Source organism: Chaetodon trifascialis, chromosome 1, assembly GCF_039877785.1.
Source record: "Chaetodon trifascialis isolate fChaTrf1 chromosome 1, fChaTrf1.hap1, whole genome shotgun sequence".
Lineage (NCBI taxonomy): Eukaryota > Metazoa > Chordata > Actinopteri > Chaetodontiformes > Chaetodontidae > Chaetodon > Chaetodon trifascialis.
The window spans coordinates 10712090-10725713 of NC_092056.1; the positions used below are offsets into that span (position 1 = coordinate 10712090).

Below are 13624 nucleotides of genomic sequence, written 5' to 3' on the forward strand. Positions count from 1 at the left end.
TCCTTTAATTATTTTTCATTGTCAATAGCTATTACAAGAGAGGAAAACACAACATTGTGCCAAACAAGAGTCCTGGCAGAACTTACACTGGAATGTGAAATTGAGACTCCATGAGTTTATATACAGTTTCATGTTTATTAAAGTGGGACGGATTTACAGTTTGTACACCCCATCCACATTGGCATTGATTTAGAAAGCAACAAACAAGTACAAATGCAGTATATACATACCAGTATACATATATATATGTATATATATATAAAATACAATAGCATTTTCACACAACTGTACTGTATTTTTTAAAATCATGTGAAGTCATGGTTAGGAGGCCTTTTAAGCAAGCTACACTGAAACTGTTCAGACAGAAAGATGCTGTGCATAAGCTGTGAATTCCTGTCATGGAAAGTGAGGCAAGCTTGCAGTATCGACAATATTCAGATCTCCATGTTAGAAAAATAGTCCCATGTTTGCACAGAGTTCCCTACAGAAATGGGTTGCAATCACAGAAGGCGAGCATCAACAGCACAGGCACCAGAGAAACAAGCAAAAACCCACAACAGTGATGTGTCTAAGTTGGAAAAGGAGTTTGAAATAAACAATTGAGGAGACAAGCTTCTCTGTTTTGGGTTTTGCTTCTGTTGTCTTACTCAGAAACTGGCCTCACTTAAAAATTATACTCCATGGGGGCTCTATGTTTTTCTCTTTCTCAGAACTTCTATGAATAAACATCTTGCACAGAGTTTGTAGTGTGTAAAGGATTCATTTCCACACTTCCCGATCGAGAGTTTATGACCATCAAAACCGCTTTTTTTTATAATGCTGAATCTGGCAGGGCATCTTCAATGAGAGACAAGTGTTGATTTAACTTTATACAACATGTATTCTGTGTAGCAGCCATGTTTTTTTTTTTGTTTGTTGAAATTCATGTATCTTCTGCCATCTTGAAAAACAGTATGTCAAGTGAAATAGTGTGACATAAACCACTTTTTTTAGACAGACATTTAGGAAGATGTCCCTGATTTTGACTCTTCACACAGGTTAGCTACACAAACACATCGCACTCCTGCAACTTGTTGTCTATCTGGGAGAAATGTTTATGAGGTCCAAGATGCCCTTTATTGTTATCTGACACTTATATGACATTTGGAAAGCACGTGACTGAAAGTCCCCCGTATCCACGTCTATCAATTACTCCGGTGGTCTCATGCCAGTGCTGCACCCTGTCACAGCATTCTTGTGAAAATACTTTAATAGCACAGTTCCAACGACTTTTTTTCTTTTGCATTAATGGTTTGTGGTGGGGTGCAGAAAACGAGAGGGAACAACAATGGAGCAAGTTTGGAGGATTTGTTCCAAACAGCTTCATATTATCCTGAAAATCCATATTCAGGACATTTCGTAGAATAAAGGTAAAGTGTGCTGTAAAGTAATCCCTTACTGTTGCACCTGTGGTTCGTTCCGTTTGTTTTAAACATTTAACACATTACTGCCATCTTGTGGTCAAATACCTTTTTACAGTTTAGATAAAAATGTACACTTCTAACATGTCAGCTGTGAAAAAATAACTGAATTATACCCACAGCAAGTAACAACAGATGCATTAATTATCTCTTCTTATAACATACTTATGAAACCGAAAACACTTATTTAGAAGTTTGGAACAAATTACCTCCTTGCCCATCCTGAAGAAAAAGCTCGTTTTCCACCTGCACGTTTTGACTTCTGATCTTTGTATTGTGAGGCAGGATTCAAATGATCTACAATAACTGTATGTTACCTCGGCGGAAGAAACAAAATGGACCTATGACTGCACGTGGGCAGTGAACATCCCTGTTGATTTATTTCATTTGTAACTCAAAACCAGACAAAATTTATGACGCTAGACTTCACATGATTTGATGATACCCTGCATATCTTCCACTTGTCTGAGCTGTAGCATTTGCTGTCACAATGCATCTCATGACACTCTCAGTGGAGGCTGTTTGATTTGTGCAGGTTTTAGGTCAATGTGATTGGTCCTTGATGCAGTTTGAATATTGACTCCCCAGTTACACTTACTGATGACTAGTGGAGCAACACAAGATTTCCACTGAGACTGAGACTGTAACCTTGAAAATCCAAATGTGTTTGCATTAAATTGTGACCAACTGAAATACTGCGAATATAACACCCACTGCCCATATGGCTGAGGGGAAAATGAAACAGCAGTGAGATGAGATCTTGGAGAGTAAAAGACAGACATAAAAGACTCCATTTCCATCAGTACTGATGAATCATTGTAGTATTTCACATTTAAACCCAACACTGCAATGTGCAAGTTAGGACAATATTAATACAATACCCATATGAGGTGATTAGACCAGAACCGTAAGAGTGGTAGTACAATGCATGCTTCAGAAATATCTGCAACAGATTCCAAATACTGTGTGTTCTGTAGTTTAAGCAGTTTCTCAAATTCAGGTTTCAAACTGTTCAAGCAAAGACAATGACCAGGACAGCACTGAACCCACAGATAAGCACAGGAGCCTGACTTGAATTAATTACACATTTAAATTGATTAAAGGGCCGGGTGACTTAGCTGTTGTTTTTTTCACTTCAATGAAAAGTGTGGTATAACTGGGGCATAGGAATAAATAGATGAAATCATCTGTTTCTCCCTTATACTCTCACGCACGCACATACACTCGCACAGCTTTCTTTGTGTTTTCCATCAACCCCATCGGAGACTCTACTATGGTAATGGGTGTTCTGTGCTTATTGTTATCCCCACAGTCCTCAGCCATCCAAAAACTCAGCACGTCCTGCTTTAGTTTGGTGCCTCTGATCACAGATCACACGGTAGTTTGAAGGGTCAAGTCTCACGTATGGTTACTGCTATTAGTTAACTGTCTCTTTGTGGGAGAGTCTCTTACTCTCTGGGCGACACAGTGAGTGTGGACAGGCACTCCGCCTGGCAGACACACCACCTCAGGCTCACTGAAGGTGTTGTGGCACAGGTGGCACCCCTTCTTTTCCGACACAAAGATTGGTTTCTTCCGTTCTTTCAGCTGTGGAGAAAATAAAGCAAATTAGAGTTAGAATGAAGGTACAAAGGGATAATGAGCACAACTACAACACACTGCGTATGTTAAATGATCAATATATGCTAACCCCTCAGCATGTTATAATCACTCTAGTAATTGTTCTTCTCTGTTTGGGATTCTATAAGTAATGGACAGGGACGCCCAAGTTATTCATTTTGTCCTCGGACCCACTGGCCCAACAAGTAAAATTCACTGTAGCCTGAAGACATTACATTTGAGTAAGTTATAAAATAAATTCAACAAATTGATATCAAAGAAAAGAATAACCTGCCAAGAAAACCAGTCTCCTCCCACCCCCACCTATTTATCAGGATGGACTTGATTGTTTTAATTAACATTGCTGTTATCATTATTATTAACCCTTGCTTCTGTTGCTAAACCTTTATACAACTAATGCTGCCTTGTGCTTTAAATCAAAAACTTGGTCACAACACAAAAAAGGTCATAATCTAAAAAATGATGGTGTCTTAACCAAGCCTGGAAAACAACACATGAAACAAGTACAGCACTTTGAGGAAGAAGTAAGTACTTTAACTTATTTGCATGGTTTTGTATTATGTTATGCGTTTCTCACCCTGTCGTGCAGCAGTTGAAGGTTTTCAGAGTGAGACAGCCCTAGAGCAATCTGGGAGGTGCGGCACTTGTGCATGCTGGCCCTGATGGCTTGATCCAAAAAGGGCCGCAGCAGCTGCAGTGACCAGCCCTCAGGGAGCATGCGCAGGACGCGGGCTGCATCAAACACCTCGCCGTGTCGATTTAGGAGGTCCACTGCCGCCATCTCCAGGTCTCCACTGTGACCTCCTGCTGCTGGCTGGTTCCCGTCTAGATACACCCCCAAGAGCAGGTGAAACAGCCGCTGTCGATAAGCAGAATCCCGGCAAGATGAGGCCCATGTACAGAAGGCCTCGGCAGACGGGAAGTCTCTAAGCTTGTGCACCAATATGTGCAGGGCTTTGTCATGCTCCTCCAGTTTTCCATGTAGTGTTGCACGCTCTAGCAGCAGTTGGTCACAGTTCTCTGTCTTACCTAAACAGAGCAGAAAGACATGAAAAGTCATAACCTGTATAACGATCTCTTCAGCCATTTTGACATAAAGTCATAAAAGAATCACGGCCCAACATCGCGTCACCTTTACATCCAGAGCTGCACCAAGTCTGCACTGCAATTATGGTGCCACAGTCTGTCAGACAATATGTGTTAAGTCTAACGCCAAGTTGGCACGGACAAAGGTATTTTTTAAAAGAGGGCGGTGATGTAAGGCATGAGCCACCTTTGTCATATTGATAAAAGCCAAGCCAAAAACTGTCCACACATCGACACTGCAAACAGAGTTTCAGAATATTTTCACCAAAAGGCCAAAACACACAGAAAAAAGCTACTTTTTGACAAATACCCATGTCTGTGTGGACTATGAATAAGATGACAGTTATCGATTGTATTATGACAAGCTAAAACGTCATTACAACGCCATTAAAATCCTCACAACGCTTGTTAAAATGCTGCAAATTTACATTTAAAATAGAGAAAAAACACTGAGAAAAACACTGAAGTGTAACAGCGTCTTCAGACTTGTCTCTCACCTAAAAGTAACTGTACACGGTACAGGTTGGACTCCCTGAGCAGGGCTTGGAGCCTCTCTCTAGCTCTGGTGAGCTTCTCTTCATCCTTAGGCGACTCCGACAACATCGACAAGACTCTCTCCAGGTACAACACAGCCAGGTGAGTGTGGAACTTCTCTTTCTGCGTCCACAGACATGGATGAAAACAATCCGAGTTCAGTAAACTTTCCATTAGGAAGGCAACTCGTACTGCACACTGTGAACTTTTTCACATTCTCTGGTCAATGCTGCTTGACTTGCTTTTTTAACTTTTTTTTACATTTTGGTACTTGTAATGTTTGCTGCTATGCCCCCAAAAAACAAGGCAAATCCCTCATATGCAAAAACCCACTTGGCATTACGGATTGTGAATCCGAGATTGGATACCAAAAGGAAGCTGTCATTTTACCCGTAAGTAGAGGGAACATCTTCAATCCTACTGACATGACTTATTCCCCAACTACTACTGAGGAGCGTCTCAGTAACCAACAGATTGGACTGTGGTTGTACAAAGTGAAAATATGATGGTTAAATGAAGATTTAAAAAGTAATGCAAACATTCGCCCATTCCTCAAGTACTTTTGCTTATGTTGCAGGACTCCTGGGATGAGCCAGGCAAACCCTTTAAAAGCAACCCAATTCACCTAACCAGGACTGAGTGAGGAAGTCGAGGGACAGTGCTAGCCGCTCAGCCACTGTGTCTCATGTGACCAGTTTCATATTCAGAATGTGGTCAACAGTGAGACTGCTGCAATCCATGTAAATGTATCAATGATCATAATGCAATTCAATACTATGGAGAACTGATACTGCAGGGAAAGCCCTCTCAGGACACAACACAGTGACCTGAACCAGGCTTTTTATTGTACCTGTGTCCTTCTCTCCAGCACCAGGTGTTCCAGGTAGAGAAGCAGCGCCTGCCTGTGCTTTCCCAGGAAAGTGACGACATCATCAGGGTTTAGTTCTGATCGATCTTTACTGCCAGGCCTCTTTGTAAAGATGTGAACACCTATCTATGAACAAGAAAGAAAGGTCTGGTTAAAATGAAGCTAAAACATGGTGGGAAAATAACCTGGCACAAAGGAGAAAACATGCAGAATAAAAAATACTCACAGTAGCAAGAGTGTCACAAGACACTGTACTGCAAAAAGGATATAAGGGAGTTCAATGAGTACTCAGTACCTTCTTTATTTTTAATAAGGAACTGAAGAACTGGCTCTTGAGCACAGCAAAGTGACTCTCTCCGGCCATACCGACTAGTTTCATTTTGTACGTCTACTCAATCGTCCAGTGTTCAGTGTGAACTGTGGGGAATTGTTACTGATTTTTTCCACTGTATCATTATGCTCATTTGGTGTGGGTATACATGCATTTTTAAAATGTTGGTTGCTTTTAACCATCTGACCAGGGACTCCTAACAAAAAAAGCCCTCTTGACTAACTGGCCTATTTGCAGGTTTTTGTTTCTTTTGCTTTTTGTTATTCAACAGGCGTTTTCCTTTAATTAATAATTCTTTTCAATGAAATAAAAGGAAAAAGATCAGTGCAGCTAGTTAACATTACTGTTAAACCACTTTAAAAATCAATTTTATGACAAGTTGGCCAGCATTTTTAATCTTTGCCTGAACGCACAGTTACATTTCTGAGGTCATGTAAGGTCTGGGTAACCTACGGTGGGATCCTTCTGCAGGGCCCAGTCTGCATACTTCCAGACAAGGTCCAGATTGGAGCAGGAGCAGAGAAAGTCCACAATGTAGTCATAAAGGTCAGATCTTGTGGAGTCCTGCAGATCCCCGTCTACCACACGGATCCACAACTGTAAGAGAAACAAAGGGAATACGGTGAATTCCTAAACATTATGTTGATTCTTCTGTCAGAATTAATAGCAGACTCATTTTAGGCATACATACCTGAAGTGCTGCTGAATCCTGACCATTATAATGATAGAGCAGCCCAAGTGCAAAATATCTAGGAGAGGGGGAAAAGGACTGAATGAAACAAAGCCTCTCCCTCAAGATTAGATTTTTGTATGGTAATTAAATTGGCTTGATTAAACTGGACACAGTACTTAAGCTTTACCAGGGTGGTAATTAACAGCAAGGGGCAAGGGAAAGTATTTATCCAACAAAGCCCTATCTCAGACAGCCCCCGTGGGAATTTGCAAATTTTGTGGCCACAATAATGAATTAAAATAATACTGATTACCACAATGTCCACAGGAGTGTTCATTTTTCTGCTAATTACCACAGTTTTAAGCATGACATATGATCGCATTGAGACGACCAATTTACCACAATTACTCTTTATCAAACAGCTGCCATACACATTAAATGATGACACTTCACAAATCCAGAGTGCAGGCACAATTTCACAATGTGTGGATGCTGTTTCACACTAATTGCATTTCTGTGTCCATTCCAGTAGTAACGCTTCGACAGATATGAAGGCTGTTAAACTCTGAAATGTCTGTGTGTGTGTTAAAACTGAAACTACAAATAGAATACACACTTGTGGTATTTCTCCAGCCATGGGACACTGTCTGCTAGTAGGCAGGCATTGTCTGATGCTACCAAGTCTAGAAGGCTGTCGTGATCCTGCTCAGCATACAGCTTTAAAAGTGCAGTGTCAACATCCTCTCTGCAGCCGTTGGCCACTTCTGTGCTTCGTACCTGTGTGCCGAGATGAAGGAAAACAGTCTGTAACAAACATGCGGTATTATATGTGATGATGTAAATTTAAATCAAAAGTCAGTGTAAATAAATCCGGTTTTACTCCATTTACCTCTCCCAAATAACTGATAAGGAATTTCTTGCAGCGCAGGACTTTCTCCTGGTCACCCTGAGCCAGGTGGTTAAGATCTGCGAACTCGTGGAGGGGAGGGTGGCAGCGTGTGAACGAAGACGATGCTGGGAGCAGCAACGGGTAGAGAGAGATCAGCTCCCGCACATCCAGCTGACCCTTCCTGCAAAAAGTGACGCAATCAACAATTCAAGGCCAGAAAAAAGAGGAACACTCACAGAACACACAAGACAATTAAAAGCGGCAAATCTTCAATATTTGTTAAAATTTGAAAATGCATAGGACTGAAAATGTGACCTCCTTGGCAGACTCGTCCATAAAATTATGAAGATGCAAAGTTATTACAAAGATACAAAGATAGTCAGTGCAGAAGCAACTTGGTTGTTCAGTAAAATTGGGTTCCTGAAGTCTTTTAGTATTTGTTCTGCTAAAGGTTTGACAACAGACCAAGATCCATCTTATCAAGCAGTCTCAGTCCAGCTGCTCGGTCCCCACCAGGATTCAACTGACAGTTTTCACACTAGCCTAAATAAACTACACTAACCAGGCAAACACAGTAGGGTGTGTTTTAACCGGACAAACCAGGGCAGGTGTAAAAGCACCGTCAGATTCTTACCTGAAGTGTTCTTTCGCTTCTAGAAACTGAAGTTGGCCAAACTGTATGAAACCCGCCTGCTGGAGGATTCTTTTGTGCAAAATCTGAAAGTGACAATGTATGAAACAACTGTGTTGAGGTTAAAAAAAATACTGTCAATAATGTGATTCAGGTAAGATCAATAGTTTAAAGATCCTCGTCAAGGCAACGTTATCATATTATCACTGATTATTGATGATACTACTATCACTACTAATCACTACAACACACTGTTTGTTACCTGAAACTTGTCTTTGGGAATATTTCTCTGTGCTCCCTCTGTGAGGATGAGTGCCTCCTCCACTCTGTGACTGGCCAGTAAGTCCTGGATCTGCCTCTCCAGCGGCAGGGGAACCAGGACATACACTGCCTTAGTGGAAGCCAGAATGACCTTTCCTAAAACACACAACACTCACAGGTCAGAACTTACACACTATCAAATGGCTTCAAACACTAATGGTCATATCATGAGTGGATTTTATATATACAACCAAAAGACTGCTTAATTTTAATCCTGTGTCTTACACAACATCCTTAAAACAGCCTCAGGCTCTGGACAGAGACAGCTTCATGTGTATTTCTCATTATTTTCAATGACTGCTAGCAAACCAGTGGTAAAAAATAATAAATAATAATAAGTAATCTTCTGACAGGGTTTCCAGTTTGGGCTCAGAGCTTGGTTCAGTTTCTGAGCATCAGCTATAAGAATGTGTGTTGCACTTGACATGTCCATTCTGCACCTGCCCAGAGCTTGACATCCTTTCAGTTACTTAACTTCAGTAACATTTTTATTCTAATGCTGACCTGAAAGATTATCTGTAATACGCAAAGGTTGGTGCTAAAGACCCAATTAAGAATCATGACCCGAGTCTTCAGCTCTACATGCCTTTCAGCCACTTTCTGCTACAAAGGTTTTGGTTTGTCAGTCCAGCAATTCATGCAATGACTCCTTCCATCCCTGTACTGCTTTCCACTGCATTTTTCAGGGAAATGTGAACACCAAGGAAGCACTTGACAGATGACTGTTTTCTATAATCTTCATAGGATGGATATATAAAAGGGGAACTCTACCAAATTTACACGTCAAAGTCTGTTCACAGGTCGTAGGGAGGACTACTGCATGGAAGAAAAAAAGAGAAACATGCATGAAGCCTTTTATGACTCCAGACAGAGCTATACTAAGTCTGACAAACTGCCTCAAGTGATGTCATTTGAGGCATCAGTTGAAGACTATAACCTGGGGGTGTGGGATGAAAAAATGAGACCTCTGTAGACCACTCCTCAACTCTGCAGTCTAACAGCTTCAGGCTACATTAGCCACTACTGGCACAACACACCCAAAGCTCCAACTGAAATGTCAGAGGTCAAGTTGCATTGTGGGTAATGTAGGCAACGGGTTTTGCCAAGGAAAAAGGATGTGTAGAATAAAAAACAAATACATTGTAGGTTCAACAGTGTTGTAGGACTGCACTGTTAAATCAGCGGAGGACTCTTTTAACCCCAGGTGTATAAAAACATGTCTCACATGGTTGATACATGTTAATGAATCAACATACAGGTGGCAGGACACCTGGTGGGCTATAATGCATATCAAACATGATGCTATTGTGAGGTGACACTACATATATCAGTCCTTCACCTTCTTCTTAAATCATTTCACACTAGTGTTTCTTATTAAAAAAAATAAAAGGGTATCAATTAAATAATCACTCCACCTTATGATTTTTTCTTTTTTATGTAAATAGGTGGACAACATAGCTTGAAACTCCTTTAGAACACAACAAGTGAGGCTACCTTCAAAGTCTTGTAGGATGTGTCCATCCCTGAATGAAAGGGTCTGCTTCAGCTGCTGGTCCAGCATGCTGTGGATGGTGATGAAGCTCTCATCCAAAGCAACCACATATGGAAAACACACAGCAGCGCCAATGACGCTCTCTGACCAGTTGACTGGAGCCCGCTGAGATACCCCTTCTGCATTTGCAAACATTCCTGGGAGGGGGATGTGGAGAGGAAATTTTGAGGTCAAACAGGAATATGTCATGTAAACATTGTCTTTAGTCAAGAAATACTCACAGCTTTTTAAAACTAAAAACATTAGATGCACGCAGTCTGTGAAGCTGGGGTGTGTGATGGAGTTCAGCCTGTTTTCATATAGTAATATATAGAGTATTTATCATGTAATCCAAGAATAATAATAATAATAAGAGGAAGAAGAAGAAGAAATAATAGCTGCAAGTATTGAGTGCATGACTTTTTAAGACCATCTTAATACCACAGAGTATTTAATTTAATACCTTATTCACAGTCACATACACTGAAGAATGACTGAGAACCATTTACTGAGTACATTCATTTATTGAGATTTATTATCACATTTTCCCAGTACTTCCCAGAATGTATAATTCTTAGTAAGACTATTAATCAATTAACGTGACCTGGACCCAGATAAGAGCTGATGAATGGATCAACCAGCTAAAATATAAATAAATATTTGTTTCTGCTAAACTGGATGCTTTGTAGCTACTGTAGCTAGCAGTAGTGTAGTAGTGTCAGTGCTTACTAGTCCTATGGTGAGGACTGAAACACTTGTCTCACTTGTTGTTTTTAGACAACGCCTCTATAAAAACATGTCTTGACAGCCCATAACCACATACAAAAAGAGTCCTAACTAATGTTACTGTCTATGGCAGGCAAGAAAAAAATTCCTTTGTGAATGAATTATAAGACCATTATAATAAAATAAAAAAAAAATAAATAAAATAAAATTAAATAAATAAATAAATAAATAAATAAATAAATAAATCCCTTCTGAGGCCTTTTTTGAGAGAACCAAATTCAATACTTTGTAAAGACCCTGTTTTTGTCCTGACTTACCCAGACCACCAGGTGCTGCTAAGAGGAACTCCTCCCTGCCTATCCTCTTCACAATGGGTCTCCTCTCTTCACTGTTGTAAGGGAAGAGGTCTTGGGAGGCTCCTGTCTTGTAGTTCAGAATCATGTACTGCGTTGCGAGGGCCAAGCACATGAAGTAACCATCAAGACTCACGGCACAGGGCTGCTCAGGGGTTGTCACCTCTTTGACCAGCTGCACTCTGTCCTCATACACCATGTAAATCTGGACTGTCCGCCGCTTGGAGGAGAGCACACCCATTTCCACACAGAACGGATCACCGTTCATCGGGTTCTCATTAATGCAGAACGCAGTCACACCTCTGATCTTGGCTCCACCTCCTGCCGCCGACGGCACAGTCTCCAGTGTCACCATGTCAACGAGAAACACCATTCCATCGCAAAGCACTATCAGACGCTCCAAAGCAGAGGCAGCACGCAGCTCAGCCACTGGTTTCTTCAGGCCCAGATATTTGTGCAGCAGCTTCTGAGCCGAGTAACTCAGTTTCCCTTTGGAGGATGTAACCTCATCCAGCAGGAAGTGGTGGATGAAGCAGTCATTGGTGCCCAAGTACAAGTGCTTTCCACAACATTCAATGCACTCGATGTTGATGCGAGCCTTGTCGCCCATGAGGAGATCTCGCTCCACAGCAGGGACTAGCTCAAAAGCCTTCACACTCATCTCGGCCAAGGCATCTACACTAGATGATACAAAACAGACAGGCATCAACAAGACTGCAGACAAATGAAAATAATCAATGACACTGCAAAATATTTTCTTGTGATGAATTATTCAGTCACTGGCAATATAATAATTCATAAATAGGATATGCAGAGGCATGGGCGTGTCCCGAGTCTATTCTACATTTAGGCAGTTTATACTTTTAGTTGCTTCTGACTGATTTTCTTCTGAATAATGACACATCAGATTTTGGAGTGTTGGTTGGGCAACACATTCCTCTGGGCTCTAACATATTCATGTCAGACTGTCATATTGTGACAACTCAAACAATTAATTGATTAATTCCTAAACCATGTGTTTTTCTTGCCTTTTATTAGGTTATTTCTCTCCACTACATGTACTACATGTCTTGCAGGCCTACATATGGGTTAGGACATAGGGGTGTGTAATACTTCAGTAAAAGTACTACTTATCGCTTAGCGCCCACGGTCATAGAGATAATTTATCGTGTTTCTTTCATTCGCAATAAATGTTAGAAATCTGAAAAGTCTTCTATGTTATTGCAACTCAGCTCCTTCCCTACCACCCTGTAGTCCTCAGCAAAATCTCCTCTGCAGGTTAAAGTCTTGAAGCTACGTTCGTCATGTTTCGAAATAAGTAGTTATGGCGAGTCTAGCTTCGGTTACTTTACAACAATTTTGGTCAACACTTAGCTACCATACTTACTCGTGTAGCATTGCTCAAGTGGTAAAAGCTAATGACTTTAGCAATAGCTAGCTTGCAAAATCCATCAAGGCTAAAGGCGGTAGCAAAACAAAGATCGCTATTTAACACTGGCTGGAGGTGGAGTATTTTGGTAGTGAGCTAATTTAGACAAATCATGCAGGAAGTCGTGGTTGGTTTTTAATTGATTAGGTACTTCTGAGTCAGCTGAGCTACTCAACTGAGCTAATGCTAGCTTCAGTGAACTGTTCTCCAGTGATACCTATGCTAGCAAGCTAACAAACGCTAAGCTAGATTTTAAATAAGGTTACAGAAGGGCTTATTGATGACGTGGTCAATTAAGCTTTATTGTTACGTTACAACAATTGCGGGATGTCTGTCCGAAGGAGAAGCACTTAGTTTCCAACCGGCCTCCCCTCCCTTGAGATGATGCTCTGCGCACCAACTCCCTCCCTAGTTTCTCCTGGAGTAGCTAGCACTAGCAAGCGTACCTACCGCTGCTGACAGTCCTCGGGACGGCAGGCCGGATCACCACCAACAGGCGTGTCTTACTACTCCAAAAACCGCTGCCACGACATATATCTAGAGTCAAACATTGATATAGCCATGGTGCTCAGGTCATCGCCACACCGACAGCGGAGAATATGGCTTGAATGGCTGCGTTAGGGCTTCCCTGTCCAATATAAAACACCGCCTATTTGCACTGAACTCCCGGTGGTTGCAGGTGATGCAGGGTTGCGTTCAAGACTCTCTGGCAAGGACGAAAGTGGAACGACGAATTCTCAACGCATCAAACTGACTTCTTATGTCTTATTGCAGTATTTGTCATGATTCTCAAAACAATCCACTTTTAATTTTCTCACATTATACATTTCTTATTGCCTTCATATATTCATAGAATTAAAATGTTTTACTACAAATACTTTCAAGAATCTAGTGATGGATGTAATCAGCCTCAGAGAACTGTAATTCTCAAGCATGTTCATCAACATACAATCCAAGATGTTTAATATACGTCAGTGATCCAGTCTGTCATAAAAAGGATTAATAATAGATGGATATTTTTGTAGCCTGCATCAATTTTTGCATCAAATGATCACAGATGTTTGTTCACAGATTGTTCTCACATGCAGTTGATGTATCATGAGATACATGTAGTGAAGGCCTGCACCATGGCAAAAAAAAAAAAAAAAAGAGAGAGAGAGCAAATATCAGAT

General features: G+C 41.0%; 1 protein-coding gene across 3 annotated transcripts; it reads right to left on the reverse strand.

Moving 5' to 3' along the window:
- Positions 1–118: 118 nt before the first annotated feature.
- tgfbrap1 (transforming growth factor, beta receptor associated protein 1) lies at positions 119–13160 on the reverse strand. 3 transcript variants are annotated; one of them, XM_070967066.1, is made up of 13 exons: positions 12903–13129; positions 10988–11698; positions 9908–10102; positions 8355–8509; positions 8096–8178; positions 7462–7642; positions 7189–7349; positions 6591–6648; positions 6353–6496; positions 5551–5694; positions 4664–4823; positions 3658–4109; positions 119–3047 (listed from the first exon to the last, which is right to left on the reverse strand). In XM_070967066.1, the coding sequence occupies exons 2-13, from the start codon at positions 11682–11684 to the stop codon at positions 2859–2861; spliced, it is 2619 nt and encodes an 872-aa protein (XP_070823167.1). In that variant the 5' UTR covers positions 11685–11698; positions 12903–13129; the 3' UTR covers positions 119–2858. The 3 variants fall into 3 exon arrangements, with proteins under 3 accessions (XP_070823167.1, XP_070823158.1, XP_070823176.1); XM_070967057.1 differs by having other exon boundaries at positions 120–3047; positions 10988–11703; positions 12903–13160; XM_070967075.1 differs by having other exon boundaries at positions 126–3047; positions 10988–11703; positions 12899–13038.
- Between the last annotated feature and the right edge of the window lie 464 nt (positions 13161–13624).